The following is a 23243-nucleotide window of genomic DNA, read 5'->3' on the forward strand; positions in this document are numbered from 1 at the left end:
ATTTTTCAAAATTTGTTCATGGGTTGTAATGTTTCTGAAAGTTTTGGTTGGATTTATGGCTATTTGGCTTAGATTTATGAGAATACTACCAAGACTTAAGGATCTGACTCACAAGGAGAGGTTCAATAAGCTAGGACTTCATTCCTTGCACTATAGAAGACTGAGGGATAACCTTACAGAGATGTATAAAATCATGAAGGATATCGACAGGGATTTTCTTTTCCAGGAAAGGGGAATCAAAAACTAAAAGGCACTGGTTTAAAGTGAGAGAGAAAAATTTTAAAGGATCCTGAGGATAAAGTTCTTCACATGGAAAATGGGGCATGTATGGGATAAGATATTAGAGGAAGTGTCTGAGAGAGGTATAATAATGACATTCAAAATAAGCTCTTGGACAGGTTTAGAGAGATATGGAACAACTGTGGGTAGCACAAGCAACTTCAGCCAAAAGGCCTATTTCCATCCTGGATTACTCAACAGTTCTATGACATTATGGCATGCATAAATCTGTTTTTAGATAAGACTGTCTATAGTAATCAAATTCACTAATGACCATAGGGGAGGACATCTGTCAACCATTCCTGGGCTTCCTACACAAGGCTACAGACCTACAGTAATGTGATTGACTCATAACTGTCCTTGAAACAGTGCAGCAAACATAGCATCTTCCAAGCCCTCAATGTGCAGTAGCTGGAATGACATGGGCAGCAAAAACAGGGAACACTGCCACACCATCCTGATTTGGAAAGAATATTGTTGTTCCTTTTGTGTTAATGGGTCCATATCTTGGAACTCTCTTTCTCTCTCTTGAGATACCCACGCGTCAAGCATTTCCCAGTTTGTAAAGGCAGCTCACCACCACCTCCTCATGGGTAATTAGGAATGGGCAAGAGAATGCACATTCTGTCTGTGAACTCCATAAGCTTGTAATGAATAAGAAAAAAATCCAGTCTCTCACATTCTCTTACATGAACAATAATTATTTCTCTAATCTAGGTAAGCTTCTAGCCAATGACAACCCCAGGATGTTGTAAGTCAAATGAATGTGAATGGGTGAAAGTTAGACTTTGCCTCGTTGGAGGTTGTTATTGACCACATTTATGAAAGATGAATGTCATTCTTGCATTCTGCGCATGCGCCAGTCATGCAAGCAGCCTGTTACAGCCGTTCCCACTAGTATTCTTACTTTTTTCTTCTTACTTTTTTAACTTACGTTATTTGTTGTATTTTTTTTCACGGTAACACGTTGAAGCTGCACCCTCTCTAACATGCTGGAGAGAGAGTTTTATTTGGGTTTTTAGCGCTGGAAATAGTTACATTTCGACACGTCTCACTAGCGGGGCAGCAGTATGGTCGCATTGCTTGTTCCAGGGGCCAGCTGATTGCGCTTATGCCGGCCGGTTTAGTGAGCAGAGCAATGGACACCCCTGCTGAAATCTGGAGGAAAACACACAGAGGATGCAGAGGGGGATCACAAAGGCGAGGAAAGAGGACTGGGTCGAGGCAACAGAGACTTATGGAGAGGAGGAGTTCGGTGAGTAATAAAATGGACGAGTTGACAGCGCTAGCCAGGCGTCAGAGAACATTTCAGGAGCGCAGTGTTATGTGTTTTACTGGGGCTGCACGTGGACATACCCGATCAAAACTTTTCCATGGATGGCTCCCAGACCGTTCGGGCTGACCGGAAGTGCACTGAGAGCGGTAAGCATAAAGGAGTTGGGTGCTTACTGTTCTGGTTAACAATGGATGGTGCAATCTGGGGTATATAACGATCGAGGAACGTGTTTGCAGACTGGATATTGAACTTTTTACTGTTGGACTCTGGCCATATTCCACCGAGATACAACACTGGGCGTCACGGGAAGTTGTTCCTGCCTGTGGCCATCGAACTTTGCAGCTCTTCCTGTGGAGGGTCAGACACCCTGAGCCAATAGACTGGTCCTGGACTTATTTCCATCTGGCATAGTTTGCATTTTGTTGTTTGGTTGTTTGTGGTTTTTGTATTGCTATACTTATGCTCTATTCTTGGTTGGTGCGGCTGTAACAAAACCCAATTTCCCTCGGGATCAATAAAGTATATCTATCTATCTACCTATCTATCTATCTATCCAAGCCTGAAAGTTGCACAAAGCATGGATTTCCTCACTACCTGACACTCACTGGAATTGAAGGCTGGTTGATTGGTTTGGAATTGTCACATGTACCAAGCTACATTGAAAAGCATGCCTTACATACCATTTATACTCATCAAATCGATACACAATACATTGAGACAGTGGAGAATAAAGTGTAAAAGATACAGCAGAAGTGCAATACAGGTTAACAATAAAGTGCAAGATCATGATGATGTGGATTGTGAGGTCGAGGGTTCACCTTACAAGGAGTCCGTTCAAGAGTCTGATAACAGGGCAGAAGCTGTCTTTGTCCTTGGTAATACATGCTTTCAGGCTTCTTTTATCTTCTGCCTGATGGGAGAGGGAAGAAGAGACGATGTCTGGGATGGGAGGGGTCTTTGATTATGAGGCAGAAGGGTTACAGACAGTGTCCATAGAGGGGAGGCCGGTTTTCATAATGTACTGTGCTGTGTCCAGAACTCCCTGCAGTTCCCTTCTGCTCTATGTAGAGCAGTTGCCAAACCATGCAGTAATACATTCAAATAGAATGTTTTCTCAGGTGTATCAATAAAAATTGGTCAGAGTCGTCACGGACATGCCAAATTTCTTTAGGCTCCTGAGGTAGTAGAGACAATGACGGACTTCAATGTGACGTCATTGGCTGTGACATCAATATGGTTGGACAAAGATTGTTGGTGATGTTCACACCCAGGAGCTTGAAGCTCTCAACTCTCTCTGCACCGTTGATATAGACATGTGCAATGCCCCTTTCCGAAGGCAAAGACCAGCTCTTCAGTTTTTTTTGAAATTGAGGGAAATGTTGTAATGACACCATTTCACTTAAGCTCTCCATCTCCTTCCTGTACTCTGACTCATCATTATTTAAGATACAGCCTGCGGAGGCAACACCTTGAAACTCGTAGATGGAGTTAAAGCAGAATCTGGCCACATGGTCATGAGTGTACAGGGAGTAGAGTAGGGGGCATGAGGATGCAACCGTGTGGAGCACCAATGTTAAAAACAGTCTTGGCAAAGGTGCTGCTCTCTATCCTTACTGCTGGTTTGTTGCTCAGGAAGTCAAGGATACAGTTGCAGATGGAGGCATTGACTCCCAGATTCTGGAGTCTGGTGATGAGTTTGCTTGGAATAACAGTATTGGAGGCAGAGCTGTGGTCAGCAGTCTGATATAGAGGTCTTTATTGTGCAGATATTCCAGAAGTGAGTATTGGGCTAGGGAATGGGGTCTGCTGTAGACCTGTTTCAGTGGCAGGTAAATTACTGGGCAATTGTTTCCATATAATACTGCCAGAGATTACCTGCTTCCTTGCCCCACCTACACTTCTCTTTTTGTCCTATTCTCCTGTGTTTACCCAACCACTAAATTATAGGATTCTAATGTTTTTCCAAAGAGTGTATTTACCAAAGGAATATGTGGATTTATTGGTTCATAATCATTACAATAATTGTAGTAAATAATGCAAATTGGACCCACGGTTCTTCACAAATGCAGCAAATTTCTAAAGTTAGATTCATCCAATGAAAAGTGAAAAACGGGATGTCTCAGTGTTGGCTTCAGAGAGCAATGTGTCCTTAGTTTTCATCTTTATGATGATCATGGTGTCATGCTATGTTAACGACATATTAGTTTACTCCTACATTGTTATTCTTGATGGATTTGTTTTAATATCCTGTTTCAAAGGTTGGTTAATGTTTCCCGTTTGTATATTGTAATAAACTGCCACCATTAATGAACCAGCCATTAAAAAAACTGTTATCCCAACAAATTGCTGCTTGGTTAGGTCATGTCATCGTGGTACCATCTCCTCTCTGCCTTTACTCAAGTGACACACACAAAATGCTGGTGGAACGTAGCAGGCCAGACAGCATCCAGCATTTTATGTGTGTTGCTTGAATTTCCAGCACTTGCAGATTCCCTCATGTTTGCATTTACTCAAGTGATGTTGGTTTGTCTTCTCTGGACAACCATCTAATTTCAAGGCACCAATATAATTGACTCAACTCTCCCTTTCCCATATCTGTATTTCAGCTGGCATGAAATCTTTATATCATTTAAAGAGGAATATGACTTGGCCCTGCTTTGATCCCTCAAATTTTGTTGGAAACTGTTCTTAGATGCATGTTGTCTTTACATGCTTTTGTTTTGATTTCATATGGTTTTCTCCCTGACTGCAAAACGTTACCCACCACTTTCATATTATGTTAATAATCTCATGCAATATTCCCTTCTAATCACTCCTAGCCCCACAAACTTCAGCATATATTGTGGTCAAGCCTTGAGTCTTGTCTACTGAATCCAGCTGGATATATAAAGGGTTACCACTTATCCCCCATCTGCTGGGTTGGTGGATTGACCAGAATATTACTGCACAGTGTACTGCCATGATATAGATAATTGTGTGAATTCTCCAAGTGCCTTGTGATGATAATGAATATTTTATGACTATGGTCACACATAACTTGAACAGCGAAGTAGTGAAACCTTCTGCAGTTCAGTTGATGGTTTGTGTTTTTTGATAGATGTATTCATTTGACAACCTTACACCATGGGATCCCTTGGTCCACTGCTCATGCAAAACTGAACCACTTACCCCCACCTTAAACTGCATTAATCCCCCTTGCCTCAGTGTACTGCCAATTGGAGATATTGTTATCAATTGCAAGTTCAATTTGTAAAGGGTTAGTTTCAAGGAATAAATGAGAAACTGTCACAGTAACAGGGATCCAGCTATGTGATTTCCCTGCAAATTTTAGATGGTGAATTTTGCCTCCCTCTAAATTTGAATTTGAGTTTGAATTGACTTTATTCCTTACATCCTTCACATACTTGAGGAGAAAAATCTTTACATCTCCGTCTAAATGTGCAATTTGCAATCATAGTAATTTATAATAAATAAAACAGTCAATGTAACATAGAAATACACTCAAATCAGTGTGAATTAATCAGTCTGATGGTCTGGTGGAAGGAGCCGTCCAGAGCCTGTTGGTCCTGGCTTTTATGGTGCGGTGCCATTTCCCAGATGGTAGCAGCTGGAACAGTTTGTGGTTGGGGTGACTCGGGTCCCCAATGATCCTATGGGCCCTTTTTACACACCTGTCTGTGTAAATATCCTGAAGCATCGGAAATTCACAACTATTGATGTGTTGGGAAAAAAAGATGAGGACTAGATTTAAAAGGTGGGGGGAGGGGAGAGAAAAGCACAAGCTGGGAGGGAGAGGGATGAAGTAAAGAGCTGGGAAGTTGATTGGTGAAAGAGATGCAGGGCTGAAGAAGGCGAATTCTGTTAGTAGAGGACAGAAGGCCATGGAAGAAAGAAAAGGGGAGAGAAGCACAAGAGGGAGAGCAGCAAGCACAAAATAGGGTGGATGTGGAGAGGATGGTTCCTCGTGGGGGTATCCAGAACTAGAGGGCACAGCCTCAAAATTGAGGGATGACCTTTTAGAACAGAGATGAGGAAGAAATTTTTTAGCCAGAGAGTAGTGAATCTGTGAATGCTCTGCCACAGACTGTGGTGGAGGAAAGCCAAGTTCATGGGTATATGTATCTATGAGGCAAAAATTGACCGTTTCCTGATCAGTCAGGACATCAAAGGATATAGTGAGAAGGCAGGTGTATGGGGTTGAGTGGGTTCTGGGATCAGCCATGATGGAATGGCGGAGCAGACTCGATGCGCTGAATGGCCTAATTCTGCTCTTGTGTCTTATAGTCTTACACTTTTAAAAGAGTACATTCAACATTTTGGGCCTGAAACATAGATTGTTCTCTTTTCCCAAGATGCTGCCTGGCCTGCAGAGTTCCTCCAGAATTTTATGTGTCTGACCAGTAGTCTCTCGGATAGGACTATGCACTGTGAAGTGTTAGTGGTTGCTGGATTTCTTAGCTGCCTATTGCTATGATTCTTTAAAGCATTCAGTCATGATTTCCAAGTGATCCAATCCAATGTCTGTCAGCCTGGTCACTGCTATTAATTGATTGTGACCCATGATAGGCAACTAGAGCCATTTAGCTCGAACGGTTCACTTGGAACCGCTCTCTTGCCTATTTGTTACTTTTTGTTACAGTTGATACTTTATCAATGAAATTGTTTAAGGTATTTAAGTGTCCTTAGAGAGTTTGAAGTTGCATAGTGGGAGATGGGCCCTTTGACCCAGCATTTCCCTTTTAGTGTATCTGCACAATTCACTGCATTAGGGGTAAATCACCCTATGTTTTTCCTATTCATGTGTTTGTCTAAATGTCTTGTAAACATGATGATTGTATCTGGTTCCACCACTTCCTCTGATTGTGCATTCCAAATATCACCCAGTGCCTGTGTGAAAACATTTCCTTTCCAATTCTCACCTCTTGTTTTTGATATGCGTAACATGGGAATAAGATTCTGAGTTTTATATACCTGTATCAGATCTCCATTTAGCCTCTTTTTCCCTGGTGGAAACAAGTCTGACCTATGCAGTCGATCCCAATAACGTAACATCTCCAATTCAGCCAATATCCTGGTGAGTCTCCTCCGCACTCTCTGGAGCAGGTGTTCCCTAAATTGTTTTATGCCATGAACTTTGCCATTTACCAAGAGTGATCATGTCCCAACAATTATATTCTTGCTCCAACCTATGAAGGCAAGTATGCCATGTGCCACCTTCACTACCCTACTCCCTATCTACTTTCAGGGAACTATAGGCTCAAATGCCAATGTTCCTCAATTCATTCTTGTGGTACACTACAGGTTGTATTTATAATCACAAAACCATCCTTCCAAATCATTCCTGTGTCCATTTATCCAGCTTGTGCTGAATTCCATATGCTGTTGTGCTTGTTTCTCTTGAACCAGCATTGTAAACCGTGCCAGTGAGCTGTAACTGTTGATACTTGCAAAGGCAAAGAAAGTGGAGAATTCAGCCAAATATCCTTTAAACTCTCAACTAATCTCAGTGATTAATTACAGTAATTTCAAAAGTCGCAGTGCGTGATACTCTCATTACTTAAATTACATACTGTACACATCCTCTGTGTTCATTATGTTAAAGAGTACCACGTCCACAAATTTACTATAAGAATCAGATGTAATATGTAATTTAAGTGCACCTTGATGAGTTTATCATGTACCATGGAGTAGAAATACCTGAATTGCATACGGGCTAATTTTATGGATCAATGTGTTGAAAAACCAACTACAGACCATAGTAGATTGGTTGTGTGTAATGTGAAATACTTACTTAGCAGTCTTGTGTGAGGTCCCTTGGGGAGCAGTGACCATAATTGAATCCTTCATTAAGATGGAAAGTTACATAATGAATTATTAAGGTCCTGAATGTAAATAGAAACACAGAAAACCTACAGCACAATACAGGCCCTTCGGCCCACAATGCTGTGACAAACATGTACTTACTTTAGAAATTACCTAGGGTTACCCATAGCCCTCTATTTTTCTGAGCTCCATGTACCTATCCAGGAGTCCCTTAAAAGATCCTATCGTATCTGCCTCCACCACTGTCACCGGCAGCCCATTCCACGCACTCACCACTCTCTGCATAAAAAACTTACCTCTGACATCTCCTCTGTACCTACTTCCGAGCACCTTAAAACTGTGCTCTCTAAATAAAGGAAAGTATAATGACATAAAAGCAGGCTGAAATATATTGGAGAATGTTATTTATGAGATTGACAAGTGAGTAGGCAATAACAAATATTTAAGAGGCATATTGATGAACTATATTTTTTTTATTTCCGTTTTAGACAGAAATAGAACTGGAGAGGTAGATGGCTAACAAGGAAAATTCACAATAGTATTGATCAGAGTAGAAGACATAAATTTACTCAATAAAGCAGTGAACCTAAGGATGGGGATAAGTTTAGGACACAGCAAAGAAGGTTCAAAGGATTAATTAAGTGAGGGAAAATAGACACAAGAGTAAACTTGTGTGAAACATAAAGGCTGATTTTAAAAGTTTCTACACAGGAGACAAAAATAGTGAGAACAATTTTTGGATTCTGATGTTTAAATCTAAAGTTCTTTCAGAAATCAGAAAAGAGGAATAAAACTTGTTGCTTCACGATCATCTAATTATGAGTGGTTAGAACAAAGAAAGAAACAGGAACAGAATAGTGGTGGAGGTCTGTGAGATGAGAAAGACAAAAAAATGGGAACAGAACGGTGAGAGGTCTGTGAGATGAAACAGGCAAAGAAACAAACAGGAACAGACAGTGATAGAGGTCCGTGAGATGAGAGGGGCAAAGAAACAAACAGCTGCCTAGCATAGAACAGCTATTTTTGTAACACAGAGATAAATAAATCTTCCATTCAAATACCTAGATAAGAATTAACCAATTAGAAAACACTTATTCCATACTGCAATACCAAGTTCACCCATGAGAAAGCACTTAGTTAAATACTGCAGGACAAAGAAGCTTCCAGAGTTTTCCAGAATTATACTTTGTCTGGTCACTAGAGGCACATTAAACTGTTATAAAGATATAAAAACTACCGAAAATACAAGAAGATAATTCATTGTTAAGCTGAAAAGAAAATAACAATTAAACAATCTAATATAAGAATGAAACAGTCAAATTCAATAAACTGTATGGCCGTCATTGTCAGAAAGAGCCACAAAAGCAGGCCCTGTGCCACAATATCCAGGGCACCTTTTGCTCTTGTAACTAATCCCATTTGTCCACATTAGGACTATGTCCTTCTATATCTTGCTTTATTAAGTGTATGCCTTAATTATTTATTAATTCATTATTCGTACCTTATTCCAGTAACTCCACTAGCAGTGCATTCCAGATATCATCCACTCTCCATGTTAAAAAAAAATTGACCCTCAGATCTCACATAAAACTCATTCTTCTCAGCTTAAATTATCTTCTTATTTTTGATATCACTATCTTAGAAAAATGTTCTTGACTTTCTGCCTTATTTATACCTCTCATAATTTTATGCCTTCAACCTTCTTCACTCAAATGAAAATAAACCCAGCCCATCCAATCTCTCCATAACCAAGTTCCTCCAATCCAGGAAACATTCTGGTGAATCTCCTCTGCACTCTATCCAAAGCAATCACATTGAATAGATATTGCAGAACAAAGAAATGGCAGGCCAATTGAACAACAAATTAGGAGAGAAATAATCTCCAGAAATGTTAGATAATACAGATGAGTCCATCTACCTAAACGGATCTCTTCTCCCTTCACAATGCCCACATCACTCCATTATATGACATTCATGTGCCTATCTAACTTGTTCTTTTAAATGCAGGAAGTTTCCTTTTCCTTCCAGTCAAGCTGCTGGCAGCATCCCTAGCGGAATACATTGTAGACTGATATCATTTCATTGATTTGAAACATTTCACAATTCACAAACTGCTGTGGGCGTTCAACAGATCAGGCACCATATATGAAGAGAAACACTCAGTTAACATGTCAGGTCTAGATCTTTCATCTGGACCAGAAATATTTACTACGTTTTTTTTCTCTGTCCACAGATTCGGTCTGACCTCCTGATGAAATCTTCTGGTTTTATTTCCTATTTTCAGCATTGCCAATTTTTCTTTATCCTTTTAAAATTTAGTTGCTCTACTTTTGTTGAACAGCATTTGCCGCACTGCCTGTCGGAAGTATGCTGGATTTCATTTTCAGGCATTCAGACTTCACTAGATTATTATGCCTTCAGATTTGTTGTTGAGCAACATGGAATCTTAAAAATAGACATGACATGGTTCCTTAAAAAACAGACATAATTTCTTCTTCATAGTTTCAGGTTTATTGGTTGTGGTCAAAGACTGCTGCTACAGTTGCAGACAACTGATTTAATTATAATTTTTTTTAAGCTGAAGGCAAATGGGGTCCATGGAACCACTGGAGTTTGTGTTCCAAGACATGTGACAGTGGTTGGCAACGGCGCTTCCGGATGTGTAAAGGGACAAGCGTCAAAGGTTATCCATGTGAAGGATCAGGGGAAGAAGTCAGGACCTGCAATGAGAAAAGATGCCCAGGTGAGAAAAACTATATTTCACAGTAATTTGTGCAATGATATAACTTATGATTTACTTTCTCTGCATATTTGCTTTCATCCTTTTCTGTTCACAACAATGGTTTCTATCTCAACATCTAAAAGAGTACAGAGTCAAGGAAACAATTGTCAAATCCTATCTGAAATCCAGCCTGACAGTAATCCCTGATGCACCTAAAGGAGTGGATTTATCTTAAGAACTCTCTCCCCCAGGTTCCCTTACAAACATCATAGTCATTGATTTCAAGTAGCTTACTTTGGTGGAAGGAAACATAAAAAACATGAAATACCCAGCAGGGTAGATAGAATCTTTGGAGAAAGAAAGTGAGCTGGGATTTAAGTTTGGTGGCACCATCTGCTTTGCATTTGTGGAATGATATTAAAAATCTAGAACTAGGAGGAAATCACTTAAAAATAAAGTGCTAGTGATGAAATGAAGATATGTTTCCCCTCAGGGAGTCATTAGCTTCTGAAACATTCTTGCCCTCAAAGGGTGGCAACGTCTTGGAATGTTTTTAAGGCACAGAGAGGTAGATGCATAAAGTGCTTGGGGTGAATGTGGTTAGATAAGAACGTGAAGCTGTAGTTACAGTCAAAGGGCTATGTGGCCTACTCCTACTCCTTATTTACCAATTGCAGTACTTGTAACTCAGCTGCTTCCAAGTGTAATATTTCTGGAGACTACAGTTTTCAACATCGGGGGTGACAGAAGTCGTACACCTGTGGAGGGACGCATCTGCTTGTGGAATATCAAGGCCACTGATACGTGAAGTCCTTGGCTTCTCATTCACTCCAGATCACGGCTGCTAATTTATGTGACATTTTACATTTTGATAAGATAATATTATAGGTCTTCCAAACAGTCAGCATGAATTAGAGGAACAAATACATAAGGAGATCACTGTGAGGTGTAGTAATAATACCGTTGTAATAGGTGATTTTAACTTTCTTGATATTGGCTGAGTCCCATAGTGCTAAGGAACTAAATGGGAAGAATTTGTAGCAGGTGCCCAGAAACATTTTCTCGAGCAATAGGTAGAAGGCTGTCTGAGGCAGGTAACATTACCCAACCTTCTCTTAGGTAATGAGACTGAACAAGTGGCTGATGTATCAGTGTGGGAGCAATTTGGGGCCGGTTTTAGTTTTACATAATAGATTAGGACCAGTATTAGTTGAAATGGTTGTGAAAAAGGGTACATTAAAGTCCTACTTTGGGACTTTAAATCCCAAAGTCCTAATTTTCCAGATATTAGAAATTGCAAAGGTTGTTTGGGTGAGGATATATATCTATATATATGTAAGAGGTTTCTTCTTTTATGTTACTGTGATGGCTATAAAATGGATTTTCTGTAATAATAACTGCGATGTGAGTTCTCTCTCTCCCTCTGTGCTTGTTTGGGTTATATCATTGATAAGAGAGAGAACGAGCCAATGAGCGTCCATGTTATTCTTTTTGTGGGTGATATTCTATCTCATATGGCTGGGAACCATGTGGTTTGGTGGGCTTTTGGGAAGAGACCCGAAGAAGAAGGACGTGCTGGACGTGCTCTGGTTGACCACCGTGGTTGGTCCCGAGCGGCGAGTCGAGGGGGTTGGAGGGGATTGCATGGTGGAACGAGGACCATGTTAATTGAGCACCAACGGTTGTGCGTGAAGTGGTTGAACTCTAAGTTTGGTGCCTTTTACTTTCCCTTTTATATTGTATCTCTATTAATTACATAGTTCCAGTAAGATTTATAAAGTGTAATCTGTAAATCGTACATTGTGTGCTGTCTGATATTTGATGTGTGAGTTTGTATCAGGTGGCATTACACAGCAACTACGCAAACGTGAGACACTGTTTGGCGGGTGGACGGGGTTTCCCCTAGCTGAACACGAGCCTATAGTCTTGAGTATTATATATATATATATATATATACGTGTGTATATGTATTTGTGTGTGTATATATGTGTGTGTGTGTGTGTGTGTGTGTGTGTGTGTGTATACATGTATATATACACACATATACACACACATATAGATATATATATATATACACACATGGACACACATACTTATATACATACACACATACATATATACATATACATACATATATATAAGTAAATATAACGATTTCAGTCCTGTATTTGGAGATAATTAGACAAAACAAAACTAAAGGTATTATATTTGAATGCACACAGTGTACGGAATGAAGCAGATGACCTTGAAGCAGATGAATGAAGTAATTAGAGATCAGCAGGCATGACATTGTGGCATCACTGAGTCATGACCGAAAGAAGAGTTCCCTAATATCCAAGGTTACTCATTGTGTTGAAAGGACAGGCAGGCAGGCAGAGGGAGTGACATGACCCAGTTGGTAAAAATTGAAATCAAGTCCTTAGAAAGAGGTGACATAGGATCAGAAAATACAGAATCTTTGTGGGTAGGGTTAAGGATCTGCAGAGGTAAAAAAAGACCCCAATGGGAGGTGTATACATGCCTCCAAACACCAGCCAGGATATGGGCTATTAATACAATGGACGATAGAAAATACATGTGAAAAAGCCAATGTTATGGTAGTCATGGGAGTTTTCAATATGCAGGTAGATTGGGAAAATCAGGTTGATGCTGATTTTGAATCTCGAGAGAAAATTTGTAGAATGCCTACAAGATTGAATTTTAGAGCAGCTTGTGCTTGAGGCTCCTAGGGGATCAGCTATTCTGGATTGGGTGTTGTATAATGAACCAGATTTAATGAGGGAGCTTCCAGTAAAGAAACCCTTAAGAAGCAGTGATCATAATATCATAGAATTCACCCTGAGAGGAAGAAGCTAAATTCAGTAGTATCAGTACTACTAAAAGGAATTACAGAGGCATGAGAGTGGAGCTGGTCAAAGTTAATTGGAAGGGGACACTAACAGCGATGACGGCAGAGCAGCAATGGCTGGTGTTTCTGGGAGCAATTCGGAAGGTGCAGGTTATATACATCCCAGAGAAGTATTCTAAAGGTAGGATGGTGCAACCGTGGCTGAAAAGGGAAGTCAAAAACAACATAAAAGCAAAAGAGAGAGCATATAATAAGCAAAAATTAATGGGAAGTAAGAGGATTTGGAAGCCCTTAAAAACCGACAGAAATTAGGAGGGAAAATATATAATATAAAGGTAAGCTAGCCAACAAAATCAAAGAGGATACCATACGTTTTTTTAGATCATAAAGAATAAAAGAGAGGCAAGCGTGGATATTAGACCACAGGAAAATGACGAAGTTGAGGTACGTAGTAATGGTGGACATAGAAATGGCAGGTGAATTGAATAGGTATTTTGCATCAATCTTCACTGTGGAGACTAGCAGTATGGCGGAAGTTAGAGTGTCAGGGGTCAGAAGTCTGTAAAATTGCTATTACCAGGGTGAAACTGCTTGGGAAGTGATATGATCTGAATGTAAATAAGTCACCTGCACCAGGTGGACTACATCCCAGGGTTCTGAAAGAGGCAGCTAAAGAGATTGTGGACGCTGCAGTAATGATCTTTTAAGAATCACTCAATTCTGGTATGCTTTCTGAGTAATGGAAAATTGCAAATGTCACTCCACTTCAAGAAGGGAGATAGGCAGAAGAAAAGAAATTATAGGTCAGTTCGTCTGACCTCAGTGGTTGGGAAAATGTTGGAGTTGATTTTTAAGAATGAGGTCTCAGGGTATTTAGAGGCACAGGTCTGGGTGAAGATCAATGGGACCAGGCAGCTTCAGTGGCTTGGTACACAGTAGATAGGATGAATGGCCTGTTTCTGTACTATACTTTTCTGAAACTATGTCTATAATGCGGAGGCTTTATAAGGCACTGGTGAAGCCTCAGTTAGATTATTGTGAGCAGTTCTGGGCTCTTATTTAAGAAAGGATGTGCTGATACTGGAGAGGGTTCAAAGGAAGTTCACAAAAATTATTTCAACAATGAAAGACATCATATGAGGAGCTCTTGATGGCTTTGGTCCTGTATTCGTTGGAATTTAGAAGAATGAGGGGGGATGTCCTTGAAAACTATTGAACCTTGAAAGGATTAGATAGAGTAGAAGTGGAGAGGATATTTCCTCTCATTGGGGAGTCTAGGACCAGAGAGCACAACCACAAAATAGAGGAACGTCTATTTAGAATGGAGATGAGGAGAAGTTTCTTTAGCCAGAGGGTGGTCAATCTGTGGAATTCGTTGCCTCAGGCAGCTGTGCAATCTAGGGCATTGGGTGTATTTAAGTGGAGGCTGATAAGTCATCAAAGGTTACAGCGAAGAGGCAGGAGAATGGGGTTGAGAGGGAAATGGATCAGCTCTGATACAATGATGGAGCAGTGAGAATGGGAAAATTCGCAGTCAACATGTACCTATTAGAGTGAAGGGCAAGTCTGGCAGGATTAGGGAACCTGGATGATGGATGAGGCAAATGTCAGGTATGGACAGCCGGAATAAAGTGAATCCTCTCAGGAGTATGGTGGATATACGGGTACAGTTAAGAAGAAAATCAGAAGAGCTGAAAGGGTATCCTTGACAGAGGAGTTAAGGAGAACTTTAAAGATTCTAAAAGAGTAAAAGGGAGAGATTAGTGTGGTCCTCTATGTGTGGTGCTGTGGGAGATGGTGGAGATCTTAAGAGAATACCTCTCAGCTAAATTTACTGTGGAGAACATAGAACAGTACAGCCCAGTACAGGCCCTTCAGCCCACAATGTTGTGCCAACCTTTAAACCCTGCCTCCCATATAACCCTCCACCTTAAATTCCTAAGATCATGGAAGGTCATGAGTTCAAGGAGGAGAACAGTGATGTTCTGATGGATATCGTCATTATGAAAAAGGAGGCGTTGGCGGTCTTGACAAGGCGCAAGAAGTTTGACAAATCCCCATGACCTTACCAAGTGTACCTGAGAATATTGTGGAAAGCTAGGGAAGAAATTGCTGGGACGCTGGCAGAAGTTTTTATACTTTTAACACACATGGGTGACATTCTGAAAGACTGGAATATGGTTATTGTTGTGTCTTTATTTAAGAAGGTCTGAAAGGACAAGATAGTGAACTACAGGTTCTGAAAGACAATCTATCTGCACTTTGGAAGTCCGGGACAGACTAGGAATAGTATTCTTGGCTCAGTGCATGGGAAATCATGTCTTACAAATTTGATTAAGTTTTTTGAAAAGGTAACCAATAGGATTGATGAGGCTAGGACGGGGAGACTGTTTTCTCTGGAGCAGAGAATGAGGTGTGATTCCATGGAGATTTATAAAATCACAAAGAAACATAGAAACATAGAAAATAGGTGCGGGATTAGGCCATTCGGCCCTTCGAGCCTGCACCGCCATTTATTATGATCATGGCTGATCATCCAACTCAGAACCCTGCACCAGCCTTCCCTCCATACCCCCTGATCCCTGTAGCCACAAGGGCCATATCTGACTCCCTCTTAAATATAGCCAATGAACTGGCCTCAACTGTTTCCTGTGGCAGAGAATTCCACAGATTCACCACTCTCTGTGTGAAGAAGTTTTTCCTAATCTCAGTCCTAAAAGAGCATGAATAAGGTGAATGGTGACAGTCATTTTCCTTGGGTAGTTCTAAATCTCAGGGACATAGATTTAAGGTGAGAGGCGATTGATTTAAAGTGGACTTGAGCAAATTTTTCACCCAGACAGCGATGGGAAACAGAACAAGTTGCCAACGAAAGTAATAGAGTTGGGAACAATTACATTTGGATAGATACTTAAATAGAAATCTATAAATTCACCAACTGAATTTGCCAGTTATATCACTATAGTTGGCAGAGTCTCAGATGGTAGCATATAGGAGTAAGACAGGTAAGCTGGCTGAGTGGTTTTGCAACAATAACTTATGCTCAATGTCAGCAAGATTAAAGAAATGATTATGGATCTCCGGGAGTCCGGAGAACATCTTGATTAAGGGGTCAATGGTGGAAAGGGTAGTCAGTTCTTGGGTATCAACATCTCGGAGGATCTATACTTGGCCCAACACATCGATGCAATCACAAAGACGGCATGCTATACTGGGGCATTGAGGCTTCTAGTCAAGATGATGTCGAGCTGCAATATCCATCGATGTCATGGTTAAGAGTTAGTTGTATTTTTGGCTTAGTGGGGATGGTTTTGGGAGCAACATAGGCAGTTAGGGATCAGGTTAGGGTTTGGGTCAGGGATGAGGGGAAGTTAGAGTTCAGGAACAGTAAATGAAGAGACTGGGCAAGGGTTAGAGCCCAGGTTGGGGCTTACCACCCTTGAACATCAGTGATTCTGAAGGTTCGGTCAGCAGGCACTGAAGAAATCAGCAATCCCCAAGTCGACGAGTCCCAGTTCCGAGTCAAAAGTCCATATCAGCGGGAATTGTGAGGGCTGGTGACATCCCCTCCCCCCAGGTCACCGGGGTCAGGTACCCATGCGAGTCCAGAAGTTGAGGACCAAATGTAAACAAGGTCCATTGAGTCCTGAAGTCAGAGTCAAACCTGTCACTACCCAGAAATCAATGAGTTTCAGACTGCAAAGCCAAAGGTTGAAATCCAGGGGTAGATGCCTGAAGGTAGGAGCCCAAAGGAGTCATGAGGGCTTGGGTTACTGGGGTCAGAGGTCTGTATGAATCCTGAAGGTCAAACTTGTGATCAGTGAGACCTGGGGTGAAGGTTGAAGTTGGAGGCCTGAAGTCATTGAGCCCAAAAGACCAAGGGCAAGCACTGGAGGCCTTGAGGAGGCCTGTCTTAGGGTTGGAGGCCTCTCTGTGTTTTGAAGGAGTAGGAGGGGGGATAGGGGCTTGTTTTGCTGTTCTTGCCTTATTTTGTTGTTGTTGTTGATGATGTATGTGTTGTTCTGTAGGGTAATGTTATTGGTGGATGCATACATAATCCACAACCACCGATGTTGAGATGGGGTTCATTTTAAGAGGCTAGTCAGACGTGATGACATATTACATGAAGTTATGTTATGGCGCTTTATGTGTTTAGTGTTTGAAGTACAATAAATGAGTTGTTATGGTTTTTCTTAAACATAAAGCACCTCACATTGTTTTGTTTGAGATGTGACGAGAATACACATAAATTAAGATGTTTGCTGGCCTGGGCTAGCACCAGTGGCATCAGCAGTTAGTCTGCCACCTGTCCTCAGGGGAGGGAGAGATAAGGCACACAATGAAGCAGCATTTGGAGGTGTTAGTGAAGGAGCCATCAGTCTGGGTATTGTCAAGAGCGGCTCCCCCTTTGAACCCTGAACTGTTTGAAGTGATGGACAGGCGATCTGGAGATGTGTAATGAAGGCACGGGAGAGAGAGCTGTCTGGAGCGGCTCCCCCTTTGAACCCTGAACTGTTTGAAGTGATGGACAGGCGATACCCAGCAGGGGGATAAAAAGGGACAGGTTCGCTAAGGCAGCACACACGACACCCGAGGTAACGAGACCCTGGAAGCGGTGCGTCTCTCACGAGTCGGTGGGACGTACCGGACCTTAAACGCACAGGGTGGAAAGGTACGATCAGCGGGAACCCGGTGTGTGTCCACCCTCGCTTGGGTGCCGGGTTCACTGCAGAGGATCGACCGCATCTGGAGGAGGGGTCACAGTCGGTGACCTCAGGTGACATCACAAAGGACCTGCCCGAAAGCTGCTTGTGAGCAATATTGCCGGTCTGTGAGTGGAAGCCATGTCTGAATGATCAGTCGTTCTCGTTCTCTCTCTCCCTCCCCCCACGTTGTCCATCGCCATGGCAACGATTACTGCGAACTGAACTAAATTGGACTGAACTTTGTGTCACTTTGAAATTGGTCATTTACCCCTAGACAACGATAGAGTTTGATTGATGCTGTTATCTTAATTCTGGGCACATGTGTGTTTATCATTGCTGAACTGTCGCATTTATTATCCTTTCGATTACTGTGTTGCTTGTTTCTTTAATAAAACTTTCTTAGTTCTAGTAATCCAGACTCCAACTGAGTGATCCACTTCTGCTGGTTTGGCAACCCAGTTACGGGGTACGTAACAGTGAAAATCTACATTGGTGACCCTGATGCTTTAGGATAATTCCATGAAATTGAACATATCGGCCAATGCAGTCACTTTGAAAGTGCCTGAGTTTTGGGAGCAAAATACTGTTGCTTGGTTTGAAGAAGCCGAGGCCCACTTCACACTGCCAACAACACCAAACATTTCTATGTGGTAGCATCACTCAACAACTCCGTGGCTGCAAGAGTGGTGAGTCTATTTGAATACCCGCCTGAACGTGGTAAATACCAATCGCTGAAAACTCACCTTTTACAAACTTTTGGATTATTGGTGTCTAAGTGTGCCAAACAGTTACACTCCTTGCCTGGTCTTGGCAATGCTAGACTATCAGAGCTAATGGACCACATGCTGTATCTTCTGGAAAATCACCATCCTTCTTTTATTTTTAAAGAACTCCTCATGCAACAAATGCTTGATCAAGTTTGCGTAGCCTTTGCTAATGCACCCGTGAATGACTATAGGGAGCTTGCTAAAATGGCTGATAGTCTTACTCCAGCTGCCAGGGATGTCTACTGCTCATGATGGACACCCTTTCAGGACGATGCTCCCTATGTGACATGGGTGCTCAAGTGAGTGTGCTGCCACCATTGTCTATTGATGAGAAGGCAAAGAAAGAAGAAACCTTGCTGGAGGCCATTGGCAGCACGATCCACACTTAGGGGCACCCCGGGTGACACTCAACTTCAGTGGTCAACGTTACACATGAGACTTTGTTCTGGCTAAAGTGGCTAGACCTCTGTTTGGTGCAGATTTCCTGTGTGCCCAAGGACTGTCATTCAATCTTAAGAGCTGCTGGCTTGTGGATGTCAAGGACTTTGGTTCATTACCCTGTTCTCTCAGTAAGTTCTCCACAATGATTCTGTCATGTGATGCAACACCACACGTGAGTTTACTCAACTGCTGGGAAAATTTCCAAACCTCACTGATTCCAAGTTCTCAGCTACACTCACAAAACATGGGGTCAATCATCACATTTCCACAACTGGAGCACAAGTCCATGCCCGCATAGATAAGGTGGACCCAAAAAATCTCCAAACCACAAAGGCTGAGTTTGCCAATATGGGAAGACTTGCCATTGTATTCAAGTTGAATAGCACCTGCCTTCGGCTCTCCATATGGATCCTAATTCCAATGGCGGTTGCTGCCCATATGGTGATTACTGATGCCTTAATGAGGTCACCATCCCCAACTGTACCCATTTCCACATGTCCAAGACCTTTTGGAACATTTGACTGAAATGTTAACTTTTTCCAAAGTCGACTTAGTTAGGGACTACCACCTGGTGCCTGTGTGCTTGGAGGACATTCACAGAATGGCTGTGATACCTGCATTTGACCTCTTTGATTTTCTGTGCATGCTGTTTGGGCTTTTCACCAAGATAGCACTGTGTACGGCGACTGTGTTGTGAGCTGTGTTCCAAATCTACAGTATACTACTAATTTTTACAATTTTCTCAGCATTTTCTGCTCAAGTAGCTGATAGTCACATAGATACGATAGACTAACCCTTCTGAACATCGGAAAGATGGCATTTACCCACTATGTGCCGCCTTTCCTACACTGGGAATTCCTGCTTGCGCGATCCATGGGAGACTCATCTCTTACACCACCACTACCTTGGAGGAAGCGCCAGGGATGATGGAGAAGGGCTGGCGTCCTGGTGACGCTGAGATGGCGTGCAAATCGACCACTGCTCCCTAGCATACTTCTGGCAGATGTTCAGTCCCTGGATAACAAGCTGTTCGAATTGAGCTAGAATCTCCTACCAGCAGGAAACAAAGAAATGTAACATTTTGTGCTTCGTGGAGACCTGGCTGACAGAGGAGATACAGAACCACATTATTGAACCCTTTGGATTCTCCCTGTTCCGAGCGGAAAGATCAACAAACGTCTCTGGGAAGAGTAAAGGAGGAGGGGTATGCTTCATGGTCAACAATGCTTGGTGCGACCCCCAGAATGTGCATGCACTCAAATCCTTTTGTTCCCCAGATCTGGAATATCTGGTGCTGCTGTGCAGATCCTACTGGCTGCCTAGGGAGTTCACGGCTGTTATCATTGCAGCGGTGTACATTCCACCGCAGGATGATACTGACCTTGTTCTCAAGGAAATGTACGAGACCATCAACGCACTGGAGACTGCACACCCAGAGGCTGTCTTCATCATTGCCGGTGACTTTAATCGAGCATCGCTGACGAAAGTCTCTCTGAAGTTTTGTCAGCTCATTCAGGTGAGGACTCATGGAGATAACACACTTGACCACTGCTACACTCCCTTCCGCAATGCTACACTCTCCTTCGCCCAGCTTTTGGAAATAGATCACTCTTTGTTCCTGCTTTTGCTGACGTACAGGCAGAAGCTGAAACGAAGCGTCCATAGTTAAAACCGTCCACTGTTGTTCCGACCAATCGGCCTCCATGCTGCAAGACTGCTTCGATGACATCGACAGGAACATCTTCCATAATTAGGATGTCTCCATATTCATGGATGGAGTTACGTGCTTCATCCGGAAGTGTATCGACGATGTTGTCCTCCAGAAGTCGGTCAGGGTCTTCCCAAACCAGAAATCCTGGATCAGTAGTTCAGTGCGAGCAACCCTTATCGCACAACATCGAGCTTACGTCGCCGACAATCAGCAGGAGCTCAAGAGAACCAGCTATGATCTGTGCAAAGCTGTCAGGGCTGCAAAACAACAATACAGGGACAAGACTGAGTCAAGATTTACAACAAATAGCACACGTGACTTGCGGTGAGGGCTGCATACCATTGCAGACTTCAAAGTGAAACGTTGTGGTGCTGCCAACATCGTGGCCTCTCTCCCAGATGAGCTCAATCGCTTTTAAGCTCGGTTCGATGTCGCTAACTCTGAGCCTCCGAGGAAAGCCACCGCTACAACCTGCAACCAGGTCATCTCTGAGGCTGAGGTATGCAGATATTTCCAATGAGTGGACAGTCGCAAGGCTGCGGGACTGGTCGGCATCCCAGGGCGAGTACTCAGGATGCGCACAGCACAACTGGCAGCTGTGTTTACTGACATTTTTAACCTCTCCCTCTCCCAGTGTAGAGTGCCCTCCTGCTTCAAATTATCCACCATTGTCCCCGTAAAAAAAGACCAGGGTAACATGTCTGAACGACTGGCGTCCTGTTACACTCACCTCCATAATAAGCAAATACTTTGAGAAGTTGGTTAAGAATTACATCTGTAGCATGTTACCACCCAAACTGGATCCCCTACAATTCACCTACCGACACAACCAATCGACAGACAACACAACTGACTTTCTACATACTGTCCTTACCCATCTGGAGAAGAAGGATGGTTATGTGAGAATGTTGTTCTTGGACTGCAGTTCAGCATTCAACACCATAATCCCATCCAGGCTCGACAGGAGTCTCAGAGACCTCAGATGACCCTGCCTTGTGCAGCTGGATCCTGGACTTCCTGTCAGATCGCCGGCAGGTTGTAAGAGTGGGCTCCCTCACCTCCACCCCTCTGACTGTCAATACAGGAGCCCCTCAGGGCTGTGTACTGAGTCCCCTCCTTTACTCCCTGTATACCCATCACTGTGTCATCTCCACAGCTCTAATCTGCTAAGTCAGTTTGCTGATGACACTACATTGATTGGCCTACAGAGAAGAAGACATCTCTCTGACACAGTGGTGTCAAGAAAACAACCTCTCCCTCAATGTTGCAAAAACAAAGGAGCTGGTTATGGAATACAGGATGAATGGAGACAGGCTAACCCCTATTGACATCCATTGATCTGGGGTTGAGAGGGTAAGCATCTTTAAGTTCCTCGGCATCCACATCACTGAGGACCTCATGTGGTCTGTACACACCAGCTGTGTGGTGAAAAAGGCACAACAGCGTCTCTTTCACCTCAGATGGTTGAAGAAGTTTGGTAGGGGCTCCCAAATCCTAGGAACTTTCTACAGGGGCACAATTGAGAGCATCCTGACTGGCTGCATCACTGCCTGGTACGGGAACTGTACCTTCCTTAATCACAGGACTCTGCAGAGAGTGGTGTGGACAGCCCAGCACAATTGTAGTTGTGAACTTCCCATGATTCAGGACATTTACAAAGGCAGGTGTGTAAAAAGGGTGCAAAGGATCATTGGGGACCCGAGTCACCCCAACCACAGTCTCTTCCAGCTGCTACCATCTGAGAAACGGTACCACAGCATAAAAGCCAGGAGCAACAGGCTCCCGGACAACTTCCACCAGGCCATCAGACTGATTAACTCGTGCTGGTTTGAGTGTATTTCAATGTTACATTGACCGTTCTATTTATTATAAACTATTGCAAAAACCAATGCACATTTAGACAGAGACGTAACGTTAAGATTTTTACTCCTTATGTATTTGAAGGATGTAAGAAATAAAACCAATTCAAAAAGAAATGCAGCACAGACTTTCCAATGACTGATGGACTCTTTTTTCTTTTTTTTAACCTGGATGATAAATTTGTCGCCAGTGCATCCAAATCTGAACACATACCTCATCTCTGTACCATTGACATTGTCGGCTATTGCAATTGGTGCGAAACCCCTCCCATTAAAAGTAGCTGCAATTATGGAATTCCCATCGTCCCACACTATCAAAAAACTACAGGAATTTTTAAGTATGGTGAATTTCTATTCCTGACTTCTTCCATGAGATGCTGAACTTATGCTCCCCCTGTATAGTGCGCTGAAAAGGCAATATCCCTAATCAAGTGCTTGTCTGGTCAGCTGACATGACCAGGGCATTTGATGATACCAAACAATCTCTTTCCAATGTGACCCTACTGGCGCACCCTCTCTCCAGAACACCCATAGCCATTACTACTGACTCTTCAGACTATGCTGTGGGTGCTGTGCATGAGCATCTGGTCAGAGACGTGTGACAGCCGCTCACCTTCTTCAGCCAGCAGCTCCGTCCCCCCGAAAGGAAATACAGCACGTTTGTCCATGAGCTCCTCTGTTTCTGTTTGGCTGTCCACCATTTTTGTTTTGTTCCAGAGGGTTACCATTTCACAGCATTCGTTGACCACAAACCCCTCCTGCGCACGCTGGCCACACTATCAGACCCTTGGTCTGCACAGCAGCAATGCCA

General features: G+C 42.6%; 1 protein-coding gene across 1 annotated transcript in view; it reads left to right on the forward strand.

Annotated features, from left to right (window-relative positions):
* Positions 1 to 23243, forward strand: part of LOC140190525 (adhesion G protein-coupled receptor B2-like) — a 1142782-nt gene that overhangs the window by 328175 nt on the left and 791364 nt on the right. The window contains exon 6 of the mRNA XM_072247176.1: positions 9957 to 10121. Coding sequence (XP_072103277.1) covers positions 9957 to 10121 — 165 coding nt within the window. The remainder of the gene's footprint in view (positions 1 to 9956; positions 10122 to 23243) is intronic.

Source organism: Mobula birostris, chromosome 30 (genome assembly GCF_030028105.1).
Source record: "Mobula birostris isolate sMobBir1 chromosome 30, sMobBir1.hap1, whole genome shotgun sequence".
Taxonomy (NCBI): domain Eukaryota; kingdom Metazoa; phylum Chordata; class Chondrichthyes; order Myliobatiformes; family Myliobatidae; genus Mobula; species Mobula birostris.